Genomic DNA, 23,170 nt, shown 5'->3' with positions numbered 1-23,170 from the left:
GGATGTTGAGACATGTTGCCAGGATGTTGAGACATGTTGCCAGGATGTTGAGACATGTTGCCATTGGGGATGTTGAGACATGTTGCCAGGATGTTGAGACATGCTGCCAGGATGTTGAGACATGTTGGGGATGTTGAGACATGTTGCCAGGATGTTGAGATATGCTGCCAGGATGTTGAGACATGTTGGGGATGTTGAGATATGCTGCCATTGGGGATGTTGAGACATGTTGCCAGGATGTTGAGACATGTTGCCAGGATGTTGAGACATGTTGCCATTGGGGATGTTGAGACATGTTGCCAGGATGTTGAGACATGTTGGGGATGTTGAGACATGCTGCCAGGATGTTGAGACATGTTGGGGATGTTGAGATATGCTGCCAGGATGTTGAGACATGTTGCCATTGGGGATGTTGAGACATGTTGCCAGGATGTTGAGACATGTTGCCAGGATGTTGAGACATGTTGCCATTGGGGATGTTGAGACATGTTGCCAGGATGTTGAGACATGTTGGGGATGTTGAGATATGCTGCCAGGATGTTGAGACATGTTGCCATTGGGGATGTTGAGACATGTTGCCAGGATGTTGAGACATGTTGCCAGGATGTTGAGACATGTTGCCATTGGGGATGTTGAGACATGTTGCCAGGATGTTGAGACATGTTGGGGATGTTGAGATATGCTGCCAGGATGTTGAGACATGTTGCCATTGGGGATGTTGAGACAATCTTGGGATGTTGATGTGATAACCTCAGGGAAACTGAGAGGGCCTGATGTTGGATAGATCGACTCCTTATGACAGCCCACCACCTAGAGTGACATCAACATCATGATGCACCTGTCGACAGTTGAGTGATGTTATTCTTGGCACATCAAAAGCTGAGAGTTTTTCTCTCATGGGCAGCAGCCGACTCCTCATAAACCTCTCCGCCTCGAGAGCTTCGTGGTAGTACGAGTAGTACTCTCCCCTGGGGGCCCGTGCTGGGGGCATCCATCCATCAGCCTTGGGCCACCTGTAGAGGAAAATATCCCGGGGTGGTGTCCCCTGGAGGTGGCGAGTGTAGCCATTGAGGCGCAGACTGGGGACACCTGAGGGCTGTGTGCCGACGGAATGTCCATACAGTCCTGTAGGACATAACATTGGGAGTGTACATACAGTCCTGTAGGACATAACATAACACTGGGAGTGTACATACAGTCCTGTAGGACATAACACTGGGAGTGTACATACAGTCCTGTAGGACATAACACTGGGAGTGTACATACAGTCCTTTAGGACATAACACTGGGAGTGTACATACAGTCCTGTAGGACATAACATGACACTGGGAGTGTACATACAGTCCTGTAGGACATAACACTGGGAGTGTACATACAGTCCTTTAGGACATAACACTGGGAGTGTACATACAGTCCTGTAGGACATAACATGACACTGGGAGTGTAAATACAGTCCTGTAGGACATAACACTGGGAGTGTACATACAGTCCTGTAGGACATAACACTGGGAGTGTACATACAGTCCTGTAGGACATAACACTGGGAGTGTACATACAGTCCTGTAGGACATAACAATGGGAGTGTACATACAGACCTGTAGGACATAACATAACACTGGGAGTGTACATACAGTCCTGTAGGACATAACACTGGGAGTGTACATACAGTCCTGTAGGACATAACACTGGGAGTGTACATACAGTCCTGTAGGACATAACACTGGGAGTGTACATACAGTCCTGTAGGACATAACACTGGGAGTGTACATACAGTCCTGTAGGACACAACACTGGGAGTGTACATACAGTCCTGTGGGACATAACACTGGGAGTGTACATACAGTCCTGTGGGACATAACACTGGGAGTGTACATACAGACCTGTAGGACATAACACTGGGAGTGTACATACAGTCCTGTAGGACATAACACTGGGAGTGTACATACAGTCCTGTAGGACATAACACTGGGAGTGTACATACAGTCCTGTAGGACATAACACTGGGAGTGTACATACAGTCCTGTAGGACACAACACTGGGAGTGTACATACAGTCCTGTGGGACATAACACTGGGAGTGTACATACAGTCCTGTGGGACATAACACTGGGAGTGTACATACAGTCCTGTGGGACATAACACTGGGAGTGTACATACAGACCTGTAGGACATAACACTGGGAGTGTACATACAGTCCTGTAGGACATAACACTGGGAGTGTACATACAGACCTGTAGGACATAACACTGGGAGTGTACATACAGACCTGTAGGACATAACACTGGGAGTGTACATACAGACCTGTAGGACATAACACTGGGAGTGTACATACAGTCCTGTAGGACATAACACTGGGAGTGTACATACAGACCTGTAGGACATAACACTGGGAGTGTACATACAGTCCTGTAGGACATAACATAACACTGGGAGTGTACATACAGACCTGTAGGACATAACATAACACTGGGAGTGTACATACAGTCCTGTAGGACATAACACTGGGAGTGTACATACAGACCTGTAGGACATAACATAACACTGGGAGTGTACATACAGTCCTGTAGGACATAACATAACACTGGGAGTGTACATACAGACCTGTAGGACATAACACTGGGAGTGTACATACAGTCCTGTAGGACATAACATAACACTGGGAGTGTACATACAGACCTGTAGGACACAACAAAACACTGGGAGTGTACATACAGTCCTGTAGGACACAACACTGGGAGTGTACATACAGACCTGTAGGACATAACACTGGGAGTGTACATACAGTCCTTTAGGACATAACATTGGGAGTGTACATACAGTCCTGTAGGACATAACACTGGGAGTGTACATACAGTCCTGTAGGACATAACATAACACTGGGAGTGTACATACAGTCCTTTAGGACATAACACTGGGAGTGTACATACAGACCTGTAGGACATAACACTGGGAGTGTACATACAGTCCTGTAGGACATAACACTGGGAGTGTACATACAGACCTGTAGGACATAACAATGGGAGTGTACATACAGTCCTGTAGGACATAACACTGGGAGTGTACATACAGTCCTGTAGGACACAACATAACACTGGGAGTGTACATACAGTCCTTTAGGACATAACACTGGGAGTGTACATACAGTCCTGTAGGACATAACATAACATTGGGAGTGTACATACAGACCTGTAGGACATAACACTGGGAGTGTACATACAGTCCTGTAGGACATAACATGACACTGGGAGTGTACATACAGTCCTGTAGGACATAACACTGAGAGTGTACATACAGTCCTGTAGGACATAACACTGGGAGTGTACATACAGTCCTGTAGGACATAACATGACACTGGGAGTGTACATACAGTCCTGTAGGACATAACACTGGGAGTGTACATACAGTCCTGTAGGACATAACACTGGGAGTGTACATACAGACCTGTAGGACATAACACTGGGAGTGTACATACAGTCCTGTAGGACACAACATAACACTGGGAGTGTGCATACAGTCCTTTAGGACATAACACTGGGAGTGTACATACAGTCCTGTAGGACATAACATAACATTGGGAGTGTACATACAGACCTGTAGGACATAACACTGGGAGTGTACATACAGTCCTGTAGGACATAACATGACACTGGGAGTGTACATACAGTCCTGTAGGACATAACACTGGGAGTGTACATACAGTCCTGTAGGACATAACACTGGGAGTGTACATACAGACCTGTAGGACATAACACTGGGAGTGTACATACAGTCCTGTAGGACACAACATAACACTGGGAGTGTACATACAGTCCTTTAGGACATAACACTGGGAGTGTACATACAGTCCTGTAGGACATAACACTGGGAGTGTACATACAGTCCTGTAGGACATAACACTGGGAGTGTACATACAGACCTGTAGGACATAACACTGGGAGTGTACATACAGTCCTGTAGGACACAACATAACACTGGGAGTGTACATACAGTCCTTTAGGACATAACACTGGGAGTGTACATACAGACCTGTAGGACATAACACTGGGAGTGTACATACAGACCTGTAGGACATAACATGACACTGGGAGTGTACATACAGTCCTGTAGGACATAACACTGGGAGTGTACATACAGTCCTGTAGGACACAACATAACACTGGGAGTGTACATACAGTCCTGTAGGACATAACACTGGGAGTGTACATACAGTCCTTTAGGACATAACACTGGGAGTGTACATACAGTCCTGTAGGACATAACACTGGGAGTGTACATACAGTCCTGTAGGACATAACACTGGGAGTGTACATACAGTCCTGTAGGACATAACACTGGGAGTGTACATACAGTCCTGTAGGACATAACTTTGGGAGTGTACATACAGACCTGTAGGACATAACACTGGGAGTGTACATACAGACCTGTAGGACATAACACTGGGAGTGTACATACAGTCCTGTAGGACATAACACTGGGAGTGTACATACAGTCCTTTAGGACATAACACTGGGAGTGTACATACAGTCCTGTAGGACATAACACTGGGAGTGTACATACAGTCCTGTAGGACATAACACTGGGAGTGTACATACAGTCCTGTAGGACATAACACTGGGAGTGTACATACAGACCTGTAGGACACAACACTGGGAGTGTACATACAGACCTGTAGGACACAACACTGGGAGTGTACATACAGTCCTGTAGGACACAACATAACACTGGGAGTGTACATACAGACCTGTAGGACATAACATAACACTGGGAGTGTACATACAGTCCTGTAGGACATAACACTGGGAGTGTACATACAGACCTGTAGGACATAACATAACACTGGGAGTGTACATACAGACATGTAGGACATAACACTGGGAGTGTACATACAGACCTGTAGGACATAACATAACACTGGGAGTGTACATACAGACCTGTAGGACATAACACTGGGAGTGTACATACAGTCCTGTAGGACACAACATAACACTGGGAGTGTACATACAGACCTGTAGGACATAACACTGGGAGTGTACATACAGTCCTGTAGGACACAACATAACACTGGGAGTGTACATACAGTCCTGTAGGACATAACACTGGGAGTGTACATACAGACCTGTAGGACATAACACTGGGAGTGTACATACAGTCCTGTAGGACATAACACTGGGAGTGTACATACAGTCCTGTAGGACATAACACTGGGAGTGTACATACAGTCCTTTAGGACATAACACTGGGAGTGTACATACAGACTTGTAGGACACAACATAACACTGCGAGTGTACATACAGTCCTGTAGGACATAACACTGGGAGTGTACATACAGTCCTGTAGGACATAACACTGGGAGTGTACATACAGTCCTTTAGGACATAACACTGGGAGTGTACATACAGACTTGTAGGACACAACATAACACTGCGAGTGTACATACAGTCCTGTAGGACATAACACTGGGAGTGTACATACAGTCCTGTAGGACATAACATGACACTGGGAGTGTACATACAGTCCTGTAGGACATAACACTGGGAGTGTACATACAGACCTGTAGGACATAACATAACACTGGGAGTGTACATACAGTCCTGTAGGACATAACACTGGGAGTGTACATACAGACCTGTAGGACATAACATAACACTGGGAGTGTACATACAGTCCTGTAGGACACAACACTGGGAGTGTACAAAACACTATGTGTTTAAAAGACACTGGGCATGTATAAAACTATTAATAGAACTGACCACTGGGCGTGTGCTCCTGCACCTGGTACCTGGTCCAGTCCTCCTCCGCCAGGGCGGCCATGTTGTCTGTGCGTGTGAGTCTGGGGTTAAAGCGTACAGCCCTAAGCTCCTGCCAACTTGGGTAAATGGGAACAGAATGGGCGGGGCTGGTCCATATCACGGACTTGTCTTTGCCATTGAGAAAAACTTCTTCTCTGGATAAGTTGAGCGGGGCTTCATGTTTGCTAGAAAACATTGTGGATTTCCTCTCTAATCTATAGAGAAAAAAAGCATGAGAATTGTTGAGTTGTTTTTAAATTTAAAGAAAAGGTCACATCAAAAATACGTAATTAGTAATGGGTTAACAAGACTAATACAATGTTGTGTCACTTGCGTGTGTTGTGCTATGACTGCTAGATGGTAGCAGGCACAAAGGGTGTTCTGGATACAGTACAATGTGAGGTCTCCAATCTATGACAAAATTTAAAAAGCAAAGTTTGGGTTGATGGCTTGTGACGAGATGACTGACAGACATTTCACTTGGCCAGACAAAGGGGCAGCCAGTCAAGTCAACGCCATGAGGCAACAGGTCAAAGTTGGCTATCTCAGGTGGTCAATTTTGATTCAATTATTAGAGAGCTTATTTTATATATTTAGCCAGGAATAAACTCTTAAACTTTAAGGTAAAGGAATATATTAAACTTACCTTAATTTTTAGATTTATAGGCGTTTGGTTTAATCATGCGCTTAATATTGATATGATGTGATATCCTGTGTATTATATATAATTTTAGTTCATTTTCTATCAAATAGATTATGATAATAAGTACATTCACGTCAAATAGTTTTAGTCTAGTGATTTCAAAATTGACAAACATAATTTTGTGTTCACCGTAGATCTAGATTAGAATTAGATCTATTAAAAAAAAAACCCAACAATACAAAGTGAACACAAATAATTTTCAAAAAATATGATTTACTTAATCATTTAGAAAAAAAAATGTAATATGATAATATGCCAATAGTGAATAGAGTCTATTGATCTAGACCAGGCCTACTTTTATTTATAATATTAATAAGCAGGCCTAGATAGAATTATTAGAATCTAGTTATTCTAGTAGCTAGGTCTAGTGTAGTAGGTATAGGACAGTATAGGTAGATAGATCTAGTCACTTTTTAACTCTTTAACTTTTATTTTTAATTAGTAGGCCTAATATTAAAAAAATTAGGCCTTCTTTTAAACTTCTTTAGTAAAAAAAAAATGTATAGGCCTAATACTTTGTAATTTGTGTGTGTGTGTGTCTGCAAATATACCAGGTGTATATAATATTTTATAAAATGAACTTAAATCAGTCTAGATATGGGTCTAGACTAGTCTAGAGTCTACATTTACTTTTAATTTGATTATAATTTGTTTACCTAAACTTTCAGCGTAGCCTCCCTTGTTGCCAGGTAAATAAAATCGAATATTTGCCTTCTAAAATAAACAAGTTCCTGCTAAGGACGACAATTTAGAAATTCAAAACGGTGCTTTATAAAATTTAACACGTAATATTGAGAATAATTGCCCATTGTGTATTGAATTTTTAAGTCATTTACAGAGTCGTTAAATGTACTTGTAAACCTTTTAGAGACATTTATTGGTGTTTAAAATGTAATGTGCTTAATTGTGGGTGAAGTAAAATCTTTTTTTTAGATTAAAAAGGAAAGCAACTCGGAAATTGTAATTATCTTTTGTTTTGATTCCCCCCCCCCCCCCTCCATCAATTCCCCCCCCCCCTCCATTAACTCCAGGACAGGGCTTGGGTTGGGGTTAGAGTTTAGGCTATGGTTAGGGTTATATATATATATATATATATATATATAGGCTATATATATATTTATATATATATATATATATATATATATATATATATATATATATATATATATATATATATATATATATATATATATATATATAACATCACAAAACATGAAACTATACGCCACAAAGTCAAAACACATTGAACCCATTTATCAAAACATAAGAAACGATAGGACGTAAATTGATCTGAATTTCTTAAAGATTGAAGGTATAGCATAATTAGCACGAAAGTAATTTTTTATCTTCATGCGATTTCAAATGCCGTTTTTTTTTTTAAAAATACCAACATAATAAACCGGGAGTGATCTCCCCTAAACATTATCGAATTTTCTAATATAACACTACGTGGGATGGCAACTCGGAATAGACATGATTTTTGTTTACTTAAACTTTTAAAAATAGAAAAGTATCTAGTAGGAAAAAAAATGCGCACCAAGCGAACGCCAAAACAAAATGTGCATAATAGTGCGCAATATTATTAGTACTTTATAAATTTACACGATAAATTGTGTACCGTTACAGCTAGTTTGATGAAATTTCATATAGATCTATTAGTATTTTATCAAAGTCGTAGATTCCTATCAACGTTTGAGCGATTTCCGATAACTGGAAGTGGTACTTTTTCTACTTTGAATTTTTAAAAAGCCTATAACTTGAGTACTATTTGAGATAGATAAATGAAATTTCACAAGTAAGTAAAAGATCTAATTCTTTACCTTCTTTCAAATTTTGAGTAATTTCCGTTGACGCTATTTCCGATGTCTCAAAAAACGCATGTAAATTTATAAAGTACTAATAATATTGCGCAATATTATGAACATGTTTATTTGGTGTTCGCTTGGTGCGCAATTCTTTTTTCTATGAGATTCTATTTTAAAAAGTTTAAGTATTTAAAATGGATTAAAAATCATAACTATATCCCGAATAAGAATATTCTTATATATATATAAGAATATTCGAGAAAGTTTAGGGGAGATCACGAACGGTTTATTTGTAGCTATGGTAATGAACAAGATATTTAGAAAAAAATATTCTTCATTCCAGTAGTTTCCCACTTTTCAAAAAAAGAAATTAGATTTTATTTGTTTTGGTTTTTTTTTAAAAATTAAACAAAAATTCCTACTTTTAATATATAATCTCCAAAATGTACAGTAATTACTATAAATAACATCATTTAGGTTAGGAAATAATAAAAGAAGAAAGGGAAAACACTCTGGTTTAACAACAAAATAAAAACAATAACTGTGTTACATCCCTTTGACTACACAATTATTTGACACCAACAGCGTGAATGTACGACACAGGTTGTAGTAGGTAGTCCAAACTGGCGAAAAAGTGCGTTTTAGGGTAATTTTTTGCGGTTTTAAAAAAAAAATAATTCACTACTTCTAGTTGTGCTATAAGCATAAAAATTATAATCTATGTCGGTAAAACTCCATTTTAGCGTGTTTTATTCTCCGTTGCTTGTTTACCTCCAGTTGAGCGTATTTTATTATAATAACCGAAACACACCAAAACATTAGGAAAACACGAATTTAATGTTTGTATTGTATTGTTGTTTTTTCATAAATGAATAAAAATGAATATTCAAAAAACACGACTTATTTATTTGTTTTGTATTTTTGTTTTAACAAATGAATAAAAACAACAAAGAGACTGACTGAAATGCTTTATTTGTTGGTTGCAAAAATAGAGATGCACACTTTGTACAAATAAGTGTTCCAATTTCAACTAACAGAATAAAAGTATTAAAAGGCATAAGGGATCATCCATAAATGAATTCACGCTTTTTAAAAACGATTTTTACCTACCCCCTCCAGTAGCGTAGCGGGGGGGGGGGGGGTACATATGTCCCCGGGCGCCGACCTTAGGGGGCGCCAAAATGGGTTGGAAAAATAAATTGAAAAGTTTGTCCCCGGCAAGGGTCGCTACGCCTCTGCCCCCTTCCCCCTTCGTCACTTACCGTCACAAAATTGCGGACCCCCCTCTCCCCTACGAGTGTGGCGTCATTTATGGACAACCCCACAGCATTATTTTTTTTAAAAGTCAGAAATTTACTCATACAAAAAATCATACTTGATACATAGATCTATATCAAAATATTGGGAAGGATGGTAGATTTACTATGAATTTAAATAACATACAACTTTATAGTAAAATAATATTTTTTTCAGTTTTGGCAAAACTGTCAAATTAAAAAACACAGTTTGTACATTTATAACATAAATACAAAACAGTGTATCAGTTTCGCCATGAGAAAAATGCCTTTAAAAAAATACAATACAAATAAACAAGTCGTGTTTTTAAATATTCCTTTTTATTCATTTGTGAAAACAACAATACAATACAAATAAATAAATCGTGTTTTCCTAATGTTTTTGCGTGTTTCGGTTATTATAATAAATACGCTAAACTGGAGGTAAACGACAAGTGGAGAATAAAATACGCTAAAATGGAGTTTTTACCTAGATAAGTCGAAATCTGGTATTTTTACTTTCTCGTATATTATTTACATTACAACTCCACTAAATTTAGATTCTGTTTCTCCTGCACTAGATAAATGGGGCATTTTTTAAAATAATATTTTAACTCGTGTGAATTTTGAAAATAATGAACACATCCTTCCTATTAATGTTACCTACATAATAATTTTAGAGTTATACTATGCCCAAAGCACCAAAAAAAAAAAAAAAAAAAACAACTTATGAAAATAAAAATCACCAAAAACGCATTCTTGTCATTTTCAAATATTTTTTACCTTAGAAATTCTCATTTTAGATAACTGACAAAAATTGGGCATATATATTACAAACTTTGCAGCAACTATACACATTTCTACACTTCTATGTTATTTAGTTTAGAAAATATGGGTTCTGAAAAATGGCACTTTTTGAAAATCAATTTTTTACCAAATTTTGCTTTTTTTTTTAAAAAAAAAAAGTCGCATCATTAGTCTTAAAATAGTAATATAAGGGAATTAACTATTAAAAAACATTTCCCCCTAGTAAACCAAGAGTAGCACACCATTTTAAAACTATTTTAAAATAACGCTGGTTATTAAATTTTAAAATATTGTCAAACGGAGAGGGCATTATAAATTTATTTTAGTGACTGAAGTTATTTTAATTTAATTAATAATAAGTTAACTAATAATTTAATTTAATATAAAATATCTAAGTGCAATCGATCTTCAGTCACTAAAAAGAAAACAAGTTAATAAAAAGTCTAGTGACAATTTAAGCGCTATTTCCTTAATTAATTTTTTGTGACCGAACGAAAGGATATTTTTGAAAACTTTCTTCGGCAATATTGTTCTAAATTATGGCAGGAATCGATTGGTAAATGTTTCAAGTCGCTAAGTGGTCTGGTTGCCGAGATATGGCATTTTTTCGAGGTGTTTGGCTTTTCCGGGAAATCCTGGAAGGAATTCCGGGAATTGTTTTGGCCCACAATCATCCTCGGAACTTGCTTAACATATTTGCTTTTGGAACTAGTCCTCGATATTGCTTAGTTGAGGAGGAGATACGACTTAAAGCTGCGGACACATATCCATCCATCCATCCATCCAGAAATAACGAATTAATAATCGCAATTGTCAGTATGGGAATTGCGCTAAAAAATATTTACAGTACTGTCTCCGACCTACGTTAGAGAATATTTTAATAACCAGCGTTGTAAGATATTTATTTAGATGGCATATTTCGCATTTTTAAATTTGTATTTTCAAGATTCTCACACTTTTTTCTATACATTTTTTTTAACACATTTGACACGATTTATCATCGGTTGCAATCTTTAAATAATTAAGAATAAAATAATATATAGGTAAACATTAAATTGGAAAGGACGAGTACTCATATTTTTGCTAAATGGAAAAAAATAAATGCTCGACTATTTCCCTTTGACTATAAATTTGTATACCAGCAGGCTTCAAATAATACAGCTCATATCACTACACATCAGGCTAACTTATTTTCTTCTATTTTTTAAAAAACTTTTTCCTTTAGAATACTTTAGATTAATTATTTTTAAAGACTTTTTTTCTTCAGATTGATTTTTAAAAAAAAACTTTTTCTTTAGAGGAATCATTTTAAAAAAAAAATTCTTTTAAAAAGTTTGCTCACATGTGTGTCTATAAACTGGAGTATCGCTTCTGGTATGTTTACGAAATTTCATCTATCTATATACTACTAAAACTCAAGTTTGTTTACATTTTGAATATTTATTTGTTTGTTTGTTTGTCTGATTTGGTACTGTAAGGAAACTGCTATATATGGGGGAATGTAAAATAGTATGTAGGTAGAGAACAATTTTTGTTTGCAGACAGACTGTTAATCAGACATTTATTTAAAGACGTTAATTAATTTAATGATTTATTCATAGGTAGATTAACCTGTGCGGGGCACAGGGCAGGTGAAGTAGAGTTCACCTGTTTCTATGTTCTCAGCATATGAAGTGATAGTGTGGTCAGAGCCATGCTCGGCCGGAATCGCTTTTTTAAAAATACGACCATGTCTGAGACTTGGCGGGGCACTGGGCAGGTGAAGTAGAGTTTGGTAGAGTTTTTAAAATAAAACAAAATCGTCTTTTTGAATGTGGGGTCTGGTTATTTTGGGATGAAAAGTGCTGGCAGACGTGATGTCATTTATGGATGACCCCCCGAAACCCAAAGTTATCTAACTAGATAACGGGTAGTCTAGTATAGATCTATAGATGAAGTATTTTATCCTATTTATAGTTTTCTTGAAAACCCGAACAGCAGATTGCGATCTCTAAAAGACAGTTGTCTGCCCCTTCTACGTGGTCGATATAAGGGCGACCAACCGTGACCAAACAACATGCAGCGTGAACCACAGCTCCCCAGACTGGCCGGAAACATCTAATTAAATGAAAAAATAGATACTTGTATTGTCATCAAAGTGGAACATATCTAGAAAGTTTGAATGAAATCGCTGCATTAAAAGTGGGTCAAAAATGAGTTACAAGATTTGCCACAAACCCACAAAAAAAAAACAGACGTTGTGAACTAAATAAAAGTTTGTAAAAATAGTATTGTTTGAACTCAGCCTAATTTCCTTTAAAAAATTGTAAAAATATATCGACTCTACGTCTATAAATAGAAACTAAATATAGATCCTCGTTGCTCGAAATAAGCAAGTCGTTTCTTTCGTCTTCAGATAACCGATATAAGCACTTCTATAAATAAATCTGCTTGGAATTTCGCACCAGCTGCACCAGATTGTGCCATGTTGAACACTTGTGTAAGACGACACAGAACACAGACATCATCTGTTGAGAAAGGTTGATAGAAGCGAAAACAACTTACCGAGTCAAGACATCACCTTAAGACAGGCGGCTAAGTGTAGACACCATCTTAAGACAGGCGGCTAAGTCTAGACACCATCTTAAGACAGGCGGCTAAGTCTAGACATCACCTTAAGACAGGCTGCTGTCGCGGATGGAATGGCTCTTGAATTGGCTCTACAGAAAGAAGCAGACGGGCCAGCCAGATCACGTGATCACCGTTCCCACAAACGAGGAGACCCAGCTGAGCATGGAGCAGGCGGCAGGTGGCGTCTGGTCGGAAAATGTGGAGACGCAGAGGTAAGTCCGGCTCTTGTCATTTATTGGTCAGTCCGTCTGGTCATTCATTGGTCAGTCCGTCTGGTCATTTATTGGTCAGTCCGTCTGGTCATTTATTGGTCAGTCCGTTTGGTCATTTATCGGTCAGTCCGTCTGGTCATTTATTGGTCAGTCCGACTGGTCATTTATTGGTCAGTCCGTCTGGTCATTCATTGGTCAGTCCGTTTGGTCATTCATTGGTCAGTCCGTTTGGTCATTTATTGGTCAGTCCGTTTGGTCATTTATTGGTCAGTCCGTTTGGTCATTTATTGGTCAGTCCGTTTGGTCATTTATTGGTCAGTCCGTTTGGTCATTTATTGGTCAGTCCGTTTGGTCATTTATTGGTCAGTCCGTTTGGTCATTTGGACAACCCACCATAAAACAGCCCACCATAAAACAGCCCGCCATAAAACAGCCCACCATAAGACAGCCCACCATAAAACAGCCCACCATAAAACAGCCCACCATAAAACAGCCCACCATAAAACAGCCCACCATAAGACAGCCCACCATAAAACAGCCCACCATAAGACAGCCCACCATAAGACAGCCCACCATAAAACAGCCCACCATAAAACAGCCCACCATAAAACAGCCCACCATAAAACAGCCCACCATAAAACAGCCCACCATAAAACAGCCCACCATAAGACAGCCCACCATAATACAGCCCACCATAAAACAGCCCACCATAAAACAGCCCACCATAAAACAGCCCACCATAAGACAGCCCACCATAAAACAGCCCACCATAAAACAGCCCACCATAAAACAGCCCACCATAAAACAGCCCACCATAAGACAGCCCACCATAATACAGCCCACCATAAAACAGCCCACCATAAAACAGCCCACCATAAAACAGCCCACCATAAAACAGCCCACCATAAAACAGCCCACCATAAGACAGCCCACCATAAGACAGCCCACCATAAAACAGCCCACCATAAGACAGCCCACCATAAAAAAGCCCACCATAAAACAGCCCACCATATTTCCCTCCCAGCAGACGACTGTCTCGTGCCACCAAAGAGCAGCGCGCGAGAAACACGTCCACGTCACAGACGCTGGGCGGCGTCATACGCTTTGTGAGTGAGGACTCGCTCCAGTCTGTAAGTGGGTCACGTCATTAAGTGGGTCAATTCTGTAAGTCGGTCACGTCTGTAAGTGGGTCACGTCTGTAAGTGGGTCACGTCTGTAAGTGGGTCACGTCTGTAAGTGGGTCATGTCTTTAAGTGGGTCAATTCTGTAAGTCGGTCACATCTGAAAGTGGGTCACGTCTGAAAGTGGGTCACGTCTGAAAGTGGGTCATTTCTTAAAGTGGGTCATGTCTGAAAGTGGGTCATGTCTGAAAGTGGGTCACGTCTGTGAGATGGACTTGATGGCCGTAAAAAAGCTGTGTGTGGTGGAGACAAAAATTTAGGAAGTTTTAAAATGTCCTCACATGTGACATGATGACATCTGACATGATGACATCTGACATGATGACAACTGACATGATGACAACTGACATGATGACAACTGACATGATGACAACTGACAATCACACGTGAACGATTAGACGCGACCCACATGACCCATGTGACCCACATGACCCATGTGATTGACCCAGGAGACCAAGTACATGCTGGTGTGTGAAGACAGCGGGGAGCAGGTGGAGCGGCTGGCCAGCGACCTGACGCGAGTCTGGGGCCTCAAACCCCCCCGCCTGGTCCTCTCCATCATCAGCAACAGCCAGCACTTCCAGCCCTGGAAGAGGTCAAAGGACATAGAGGACTTTCAGGACGGTTTGATGAAGGTAGGTGTCGTCGTTCTAGGCAGGCTTTGATCACATCGCTTGATTACACTGACAGAGTTGAAAACCACCAAGAACAAATGTATTAAAAACATTACAGAAAGTACTCATTAAAGCTCTCATTTTCTTCATAGTTATTTAAATTTAAAGAAAATCATTTGTTCTACTTTTTAGTGCATTTTTACATAAAAGCTTATTGTTCAAACGTGAAATTTTAAAAAATGTCCCCTTGAGGCGGCCACCCTGACGGAGATGTGGATCCTGACTGACGGCAGGAACAGCGAGCTGACGGCACTGGTGGGCGAGGCTGTGGTCAGGGAGAAGAGCCGGCGCAAGATCCTGGCCACGGAGCAGACGGTCGTCCGGTTCCTGTCGGATAACGTCCTGCCGGAACTCATCGTCATGGGGGTCATTTCCTCAAACTCACTCAGTCCTGGTCTGGTATCAGAACTCATGGCTAAAGTGGTAAGGGGACAGACAGACAGACGCACGGACCGACTGACGGACGGACAGACAGACAGACGGACGGACAGACAGACAGACAGACGGACGGACAGGCAGACAGACGGACAGACAGACAACAGCACAAACAACTTGGTCACGTGATGTTTCAGCCGTTGAAGGAAGCCTTGACCCTGCAGCTGGAGGACACGCATGCGCAGAAGATGTTGAATCCCAACCTGACGCACCTGTTTGTGACGAGCGAGGAGATGGGGCTGTCGGCCGTCTCCAACTTTGTTCACAAGCTAGAGATCCGGCTCATGCGCCGCACAGACAGGACGCTCTTTACAGGCGAGTAACAGCTGGCGCCGTCAATGGATGGCTCATGGCCCGGCTCTCGACATTCAGCAATCTACACGTTGTCTCACCACGTTGTCTCACCACCACCTATACGTTGTCTCACCACCACCTACACGTTGTCTCACCACCACCTACACGTTGTCTCACCACCATCTACACGTTGTCTCACCACGTTGTCTCACCACCTCCTACACGTTGTCTCACCACCTCCTACACGTTGTCTCACCACCACCTACACGTTGTCTCACCACCACCTACACGTTGTCTCACCACCACCTACACGTTGTCTCACCACGATGTCTCACCACCTCCTACACGTTGTCTCACCACCTCCTACACGTTGTCTCACCACCCCTTACCTTGCCCCCCCCCCCCCCCAGGTGAGAGCGAGACCCCCGTTGTGTCGACCCCTTTGATTGGGGTTTTGATTCAGGGCGGTCTGGACGACATTGACCGGGTCATGACCTTGTTGAGGAAAAACATCCCCGTCATCGTCATCGGTGGCCAGGGCAAGGCGGCCAGTTTGTTGGCCTTCGCCTTTAGGGCCACCCAAGAATCGTAAGTCTGCTCTCTGTCCGTCCGTCTGTCTGTCTGTTTGTCCCTCCGTCAGCCTGTCTGTCTGTCTGTTTGTCCCTCCATCTTTCTGTTTGTCCCTCCATCCGTCTGTCTGTTTGTCCCTCTGTCAGCCTCTCTGTCCGTCCGTCAGCCTGTATGTCTGTCAGCCTGTCTGTCTGTCTGTCAGCCTGTCTGTCCGTCCGTCAGCCTGTCTGTCTGTCTGTCAGCCTGTCTGTCTGTCTGTCTGTCAGCCTGTCTGTCTGTCTGTCAGCCTGTCTGTCAGCCTGTCTGTCTGTCTGTCTGTCAGCCTGTCTGTCTGTCTGTCAGCCTGTCTGTCAGCCTGTCTGTCTGTCTGTCTGTCTGTCTGTCTGTCGTCCAGCAGCCACGAGATGTCCAGCACGTCCCCAGGTATGGTGTAGAGGGTTACGCTGCCTATGTCAAGACGGAGCTGCTCAAGCGTTTGACCGATGTTTTCCCTGAGGAGTTTAGAGACAACAGCCTCAGCAGAAATCAGTACCGAGACAAGATTCTACAATGTATTACATTCGCCACACAAGTGAGTTCATTACATTCGCCATACAAAACGACGACAGCACATGACCTTTGACACGACATGACCTGTGACACGACTGTGATGAGCAGCGTATGTCATGTCATGTCACGTCAGGTTGACAGTCAGCTGATGACAGTATGTCATGTCAGGGTGACATTCAGCTGATGACAGTATGTCATGTCATGTCAAGGTGACAGTCAGCTGATGACAGTATGTCATGTCATGTCAGGGTGACAGTCAGCTGATGACAGTATGTCATGTCATGTCAAGGAGACAGTCAGCTGATCACAGTATGTCATGTCATGTCAGGGTGACAGTCAGCTGATGACAGTATGTCATGTCATGTCAAGGAGACAGTCAGCTGATCACAGTATGTCATGTCATGTCAAGGAGACAGTCAGCTGATGACAATATGTCATGTCATGTCAAGGAGACAGTCAGGTGATGACAGTATGTCATGTCATGTCAGGGTGACAGTCAGCTGATGACAGTAGTGGAGAGAAACACTAGCCTGGAGCTCAAGGACCTGAGCAAAGTGATTTTAACTGCCGTCCTCACCTGTAAGTTGATGCGTACATTTGTTCCTCTGTAAGTTGATGTTTACATTTGTTCTTCTGTAAGTTGATGCTTACATTTGTTCTTTTGTAAGTTGATGCTTACATATGTTCTTTTGTAAGTTGATGCGTACATTTGTTCCTCTGTAAGTTGATGCTTACATTTATTCTTCTGCAAGTTGTGTATTTCCAGAAAAGAAACGACTAGATTTACATCCTGAGATTTCGACTAACCCTTTCTTATTTCCCCTCCCTCCCTCCCCCCCCCCCCAGCCCACAGCACCCAGTCCGAGGTGCCGACAATGGAGGAGCTGCAGGGGAAGATGCAGTTGATCATTGACTGGATGCAGCCGGACTTGGCCGTCTCCGAGCTGTTTGACAAGTTCAGCGCTAACAAGTTCACGGTCACTCAAACTTACAAACCTTGATTCAACTTACTCAAACAAAAATCACACATTTTAGTTAGAAGCTTTTAAAGTCGGATGTATGCGGTTAGGGTTTGAGTTTGAATTCTTAACGATTTGATCGGCCAACTCTGCTCTTTGTTCCCATGACAACGGCAGGTAGACGAACATTTGTTCCAGCAAGTTCTCCTGCGACCAGACAGGGAGAAGTTTGTGGAACTTTTCCTCGACCGCGGCTTCATCCTGCACAAGTACCTGAACCACAAGCGTCTGGAGATGTTGTACGAGCGGTGCTGTGACAAGGACTTCTTCGCCAGCATCTGTCTCGAGACCATACTAGGGGAGAAAGTGGTATGTCGGTCTACAGGGGGGGGGGGAGTGGTTCGTTTGTCTGCATGGGTGGGGGGTTGCATGTCTTTATGGGGAGGGGTAGTGGTTCATTTGTCTTCTCCTAAACTATCCCCCACCTATTCTAAACTATCCCCCACCTATCCTAAACTATCCCCCACCTATCCTAAACCATCCCCCTATCCTAAACTATCCCCCACCTATCCTAAACTATCCCCCACCTATCCTAAACTATCCCCCACCTATCCTAAACTATCCCCCACCTATCCTAAACTATCCCCCACCTATCCTAAACCATCCCCCACCTATCCTAAACCACCCCACCTATCCTAAACCATCCCCCACCTATCCTAAACCACCCCCACCTATCCAAAACCATCCCCCACCTATCCTAAACCACCCCCACCTATCCTAAACCACCCCCACCTATCCTAAACCATCCCCCACCTATCCTAAACCATCCCCCACCTATCCTAAACCACCCCCACCTATCCTAAACCACCCCCACCTATCCTAAACCATCCCCCACCTATCCTAAACCACCCCCACCTATCCTAAACTCTCCAGCACCAATCCCAAGTGATCCCAATTTTTCCCACCATCCCAGCACTTCCAACAGCCGCTGTCGGAGAATTTTGTCAGCAGCACCGACTGCCCCCTCAACAGCCTGCTCCTGGTCCTGACGGGCGTCAAACATCTGGTCGACCCCCTCCTGCTTTCTGTCAACGCTAGCACAAACAGGGAGGAGACGGCGGTGGTGGCAGAACAAAGGGTGGGGACGTCAGGCCGTGGGGCGTCAGGGGTGGGGACGTCAGGGGAGGGGTGGGGACGTCAGGCGATGGGGCGTCAGGGGAGGGGTGGGGACGTCAGGGGAGGGGTGGGGGCGAGAGGGGAGGGTGGGGACATCAGGGGAGGGGTGGGGACGTCAGGAGAGGGGTGGGGGCGTCAGGGGAGGGGTGGGGACGTCAGGGTATGGGTGGGGACGTCAGGGTAGGGGTGGGGGCGTTAAGGGACTGGTGGGTGTGTCAGGATAAGGGTGGCCTGTATTAACTGGACTGTGTTGACGTCAGGCCCTGCACGCCCTACTCTACTGGTCAGTACTGACCAACAACACCAAACTGACCAAGATACTCTGGAGCCGAACCAACGACCCCATGAGCATGGCACTTATACTGTCCACAATGTACAACCGTCTGGGCCGACAGTGGATTTCTGACCATGACCTTAAGCTCAAAATTATGGACACCGGAAGGTAGTTCAAGGCTAATATGCCTTGTGTTTGTCCCCTAGAGTCGACCTTATTGTATTTGTCCCCTAGAGTCAGCCTTATTGTGTTTGACCCCTAGAGTCAGCCTTATTTGTCCCCTAGAGTCAGCCTTATTGTGTTTGTCCCCTAGAGTCAGCCTTGTTTGTCCCCTAGAGTCAGCCTTGTTTGTCCCCTAGAGTCAGCCTTATTGTGTTTGTCCCCTAGAGTCAGCCTTGTTTGTCCCCTAGAGTCAGCCTTGTTTGTCCCCTAGAGTCAGCCTTTTTGTGATTGTCCCCTAGAGTCAGCCTTATTTTGTTTGTCCCCTAGAGTCAGCCTTATTGTGTTTGTCCCCTAGAGTCAGCCTTATTGTGTTTGTCCCCTAGGGTCAGCCTTATTGTGTTTGTCCCCTAGAGTCAGCCTTATTGTGTTTGTCCCCTAGAGTCAGCCTTATTGTGTTTGTCCCATAGAGTCAGCCTTATTGTGTTTGTCCCCTAGAGTCAGCCTTATTCTGTTTGTCCCCTAGAGTCAGCCTTATTGTGTTTGTCCCCTAGAGTCAGCCTTGTTTGTCCCCTAGAGTCAGCCTTATTGTGTTTGTCCCCTAGAGTCAGCCTTGTTTGTCCCCTAGAGTCAGCCTTATTGTGTTTGTCCCATAGAGTCAGCCTTATTGTGTTTGTCCCCTAGAGTCAGCCTTGTTTGTCCCCTAGAGTCAGCCTTGTTTGTCTCATAGAGTCAGCCTTATTGTGTTTGTCCTCTAGAGTCAGCCTTATTGTGTTTGTCCCCTAGAGTCAGCCTTATTGTGTTTGTCCCCTAGAGTCAGCCTTTTTGTGATTGTCCCCTAGAGTCAGCCTTATTGTGTTTGTCCCCTATAGTCAGCCTTGTTTGTCCCCTAGAGTCAGCCTTGTTGTGTTTGTCCCATAGAGTCAGCCTTGTTTGTACCCTAGAGTCAGCCTTGTTTGTACCCTAGAGTCAGCCTTGTTTGTCCCCTTGAGTCAGCCTTGTTTGTCCCCTAGAGTCAGCCTTGTTGTGTTTGTCCCCTAGAGTCAGCCTTGTTTGTACCCTAGAGTCAGCCTTGTTTGTCCCCTAGAGTCAGCCTTGTTGTGTTTGTCCCCTAGAGTCAGCCTTGTTTGTACCCTAGAGTCAGCCTTGTTTGTACCCTAGAGTCAGCCTTGTTTGTACCCTAGAGTCAGCCTTGTTTGTTCCCTAGAGTCAGCCTTGTTGTGTTTGTCCCCTAGAGTCAGCCTTGTTTGTACCCTAGAGTCAGCCTTGTTGTGTTTGTCCCCTAGAGTCAGCCTTGTTTGTACCCTAGAGTCAGCCTTGTTTGTCCCCTAGAGTCAGCCTTGTTGTGTTTGTCCCCTAGAGTCAGCCTTGTTTGTCCCCTAGAGTCAGCCTTGTTTGTCCCCTAGAGTCAGCCTTGTTTGTACCCTAGAGTCAGCCTTGTTTGTCCCCTAGAGTCAGCCTTGTTGTGTTTGTCCCCTAGAGTCAGCCTTGTTTGTACCCTAGAGTCAGCCTTGTTTGTACCCTAGAGTCAGCCTTGTTTGTCCCCTAGAGTCAGCCTTGTTTGTCCCCTAGAGTCAGCCTTGTTGTGTTTGTCCCCTAGAGTCAGCCTTGTTTGTACCCTAGAGTCAGCCTTGTCTGTCCCCTAGAGTCAGCCTTGTTTGTCCCCTAGAGTCAGCCTTGTTGTGTTTGTCCCCTAGAGTCAGCCTTGTTTGTCCCCTAGAGTCAGCCTTGTTGTGTTTGTCCCCAGGAAGTTTGGTGAGCTGGCCGTTGAGATGCTGGACCTGAACTACCGCGAGTCCCCTGAGCAAGCTTTAAACTGCCTGACCCTCCGGCACGCAGACGTCCAGAATCACACGGCCGTGGACCTGGCGCTGATTGGTCAAAACAAATACTTCATCGCCCACTCGTGCTGTCAGAAACACATCAGCAACATGTGGTTCGGCAACATCCGACTCAGTCAGGGCAACATCGGCTACTTCACGCTGTCAGACCACGTCAAGGTGGGGGGGGGGGGGGTCAATGTAGAGCTGATTAATGGCTGTATGCCTTGTAAAGTATTATATAACCAGGCTACACCTCCCACTCCTTCCACACCACATATACCCCACACCACATATACCCCCACACCACATAACCCCCACACCACATATACCCCCACACCACATAACCCCCACACCACATATACCCCCACACCACATAACCCCCACACCACATATACCCCCACACCACATAACCCCCATACCACATATACGCCCACACCACATATACCCCCACACCACATAAACCCCACACCACATATACCCCCACACCACATATACCCCCACACCACATAACCCCCACACCACATAACCCCACACCACATAACCCCCACACCACATAACCCCCACACCTCATGACCCCCACACCACATAAACCCCACACCACATATACCCACACCACATATACCCACACCACATAACCCCCACACCACATAACCCCCACACCTCATGACCCCCACACCACATAAACCCCACACCACATATACCCACACCACATAACACCCACACCACATAACCCCCACACCTCATGACCCCCACACCACATAACCCCCACACCACATAACCCCCACCACCTTTGACCCCAGATCTGTCTGTGTGTGTTGCTCGTCCTCCCGACCTACCTGTGGGTGGAGGTTGTTGACCCCCACGAGGCCAGAGGTTTGTACGGTGAGTCACTCACACACACACACACTCTCTCACACACTCTATCACACACACACTCTCACACACTAACTCTCACACACTCTCACACACACTCCACATACTCTCACACACCCTCACACACACACTCTCACACTTTCTCACACTAACTCTTACACACACTCACACACACACTCAAACACTCTCACACACACTCATTCTACTCACACACTCTCACACTCTTAAACACTCTCACGCACACACACTCTCTCACACACCTCACATACTCTTACACACTCATAAACACACTCTCACACTCTCTCAAACACTCTCACGCACACATTCTCTCACACACACTATCACACACACTCTCACACTCACACACACACTCTCTCACACTCACACACTCACCCAACTCTCACACTCTCTCACACACACTCAAACACTCTCACACACACTCATTCTACTCACACACTTTCACACTCTATCACACACACACTCTCACACACACTCTCACACACACTCTCACACTAACCGTTCTCACACTTTCATACACTCACTCACTCTCACACACTCACACACTCTCACACACTCTCACACACACTCATTCTACTCACACACTCTCTCACACTCACTCTTACACACACTCTCTCAAACACACACTCACACACTCTCACACACTCTCACACACACTCATTCTACTCACACACTCTCTCACACTCACTCTTACACACACTCTCTCAAACACACACTCACACACTCTCACACACTCTCACACACACTCATTCTACTCACACACTCTCTCACACTCACTCTTACACACACTCTCTCAAACACACACTCACACACTCTCACACACTCTAACACACACTCATTCTACTCACACACTCTCTCACACTCACTCTAACACACACTCTCTCAAACACACTCTCACACACTCTCACACACACTCATTCTACTCACACACTCTCTCACACTCACTCTTACACACACTCTCTCAAACACACACTCACACACTCTCA

At 43.5% G+C, this 23,170-nt stretch overlaps 2 protein-coding genes across 9 annotated transcripts in view; one reads left to right on the top strand and one right to left on the bottom strand.

Annotated features, from left to right (window-relative positions):
- Positions 1-206: 206 nt before the first annotated feature.
- LOC131955082 (uncharacterized) lies at positions 207-7,230 on the bottom strand. Of its 6 annotated transcripts, none has more exons than XM_059319044.1 (4): positions 7,148-7,230; positions 6,435-6,499; positions 5,750-6,003; positions 211-1,125 (listed from the first exon to the last, which is right to left on the bottom strand). In XM_059319044.1, the coding sequence occupies exons 3-4, from the start codon at positions 5,982-5,984 to the stop codon at positions 794-796; spliced, it is 567 nt and encodes a 188-aa protein (XP_059175027.1). In that variant the 5' UTR covers positions 5,985-6,003; positions 6,435-6,499; positions 7,148-7,230; the 3' UTR covers positions 211-793. The 6 variants fall into 6 exon arrangements, with proteins under 6 accessions (XP_059175069.1, XP_059175027.1, XP_059175054.1 ...); XM_059319071.1 differs by having other exon boundaries at positions 7,122-7,154; XM_059319051.1 differs by lacking the exon at positions 7,148-7,230 and adding an exon at positions 7,043-7,127.
- Positions 7,231-12,778: 5,548 nt separating this feature from the next.
- LOC131954827 (transient receptor potential cation channel subfamily M member-like 2) overlaps positions 12,779-23,170 on the top strand; it is a 42,281-nt gene continuing 31,889 nt past the window's right edge. For 2 of the 3 annotated variants that reach the window (XM_059318638.1, XM_059318620.1), the window contains exons 1-14: positions 12,779-13,199; positions 14,224-14,329; positions 14,830-15,015; positions 15,247-15,477; positions 15,627-15,804; positions 16,194-16,371; positions 16,777-16,924; positions 17,391-17,481; positions 17,749-17,879; positions 18,039-18,230; positions 18,835-18,999; positions 19,298-19,479; positions 21,218-21,470; positions 22,094-22,175. In XM_059318638.1, the coding sequence (XP_059174621.1) occupies positions 13,054-13,199; positions 14,224-14,329; positions 14,830-15,015; positions 15,247-15,477; positions 15,627-15,804; positions 16,194-16,371; positions 16,777-16,924; positions 17,391-17,481; positions 17,749-17,879; positions 18,039-18,230; positions 18,835-18,999; positions 19,298-19,479; positions 21,218-21,470; positions 22,094-22,175 (2,269 nt within the window). In that variant the 5' untranslated portion in view covers positions 12,779-13,053. The remainder of the gene's footprint in view (positions 13,200-14,223; positions 14,330-14,829; positions 15,016-15,246; positions 15,478-15,626; positions 15,805-16,193; positions 16,372-16,776; positions 16,925-17,390; positions 17,482-17,748; positions 17,880-18,038; positions 18,231-18,834; positions 19,000-19,297; positions 19,480-21,217; positions 21,471-22,093; positions 22,176-23,170) is intronic. The other variant, XM_059318629.1, reaches the window with a different exon arrangement.

The sequence above is a fragment of the Physella acuta genome, unplaced genomic scaffold (genome assembly GCF_028476545.2).
Source record: "Physella acuta isolate Inbredline_101_S28 unplaced genomic scaffold, ASM2847654v3 ptg000079l, whole genome shotgun sequence".
Classification (NCBI taxonomy): domain Eukaryota; kingdom Metazoa; phylum Mollusca; class Gastropoda; family Physidae; genus Physella; species Physella acuta.
Note: the sequence above shows the minus strand (reverse complement) of the source record. Positions and strands in the feature narration are given on the sequence as shown.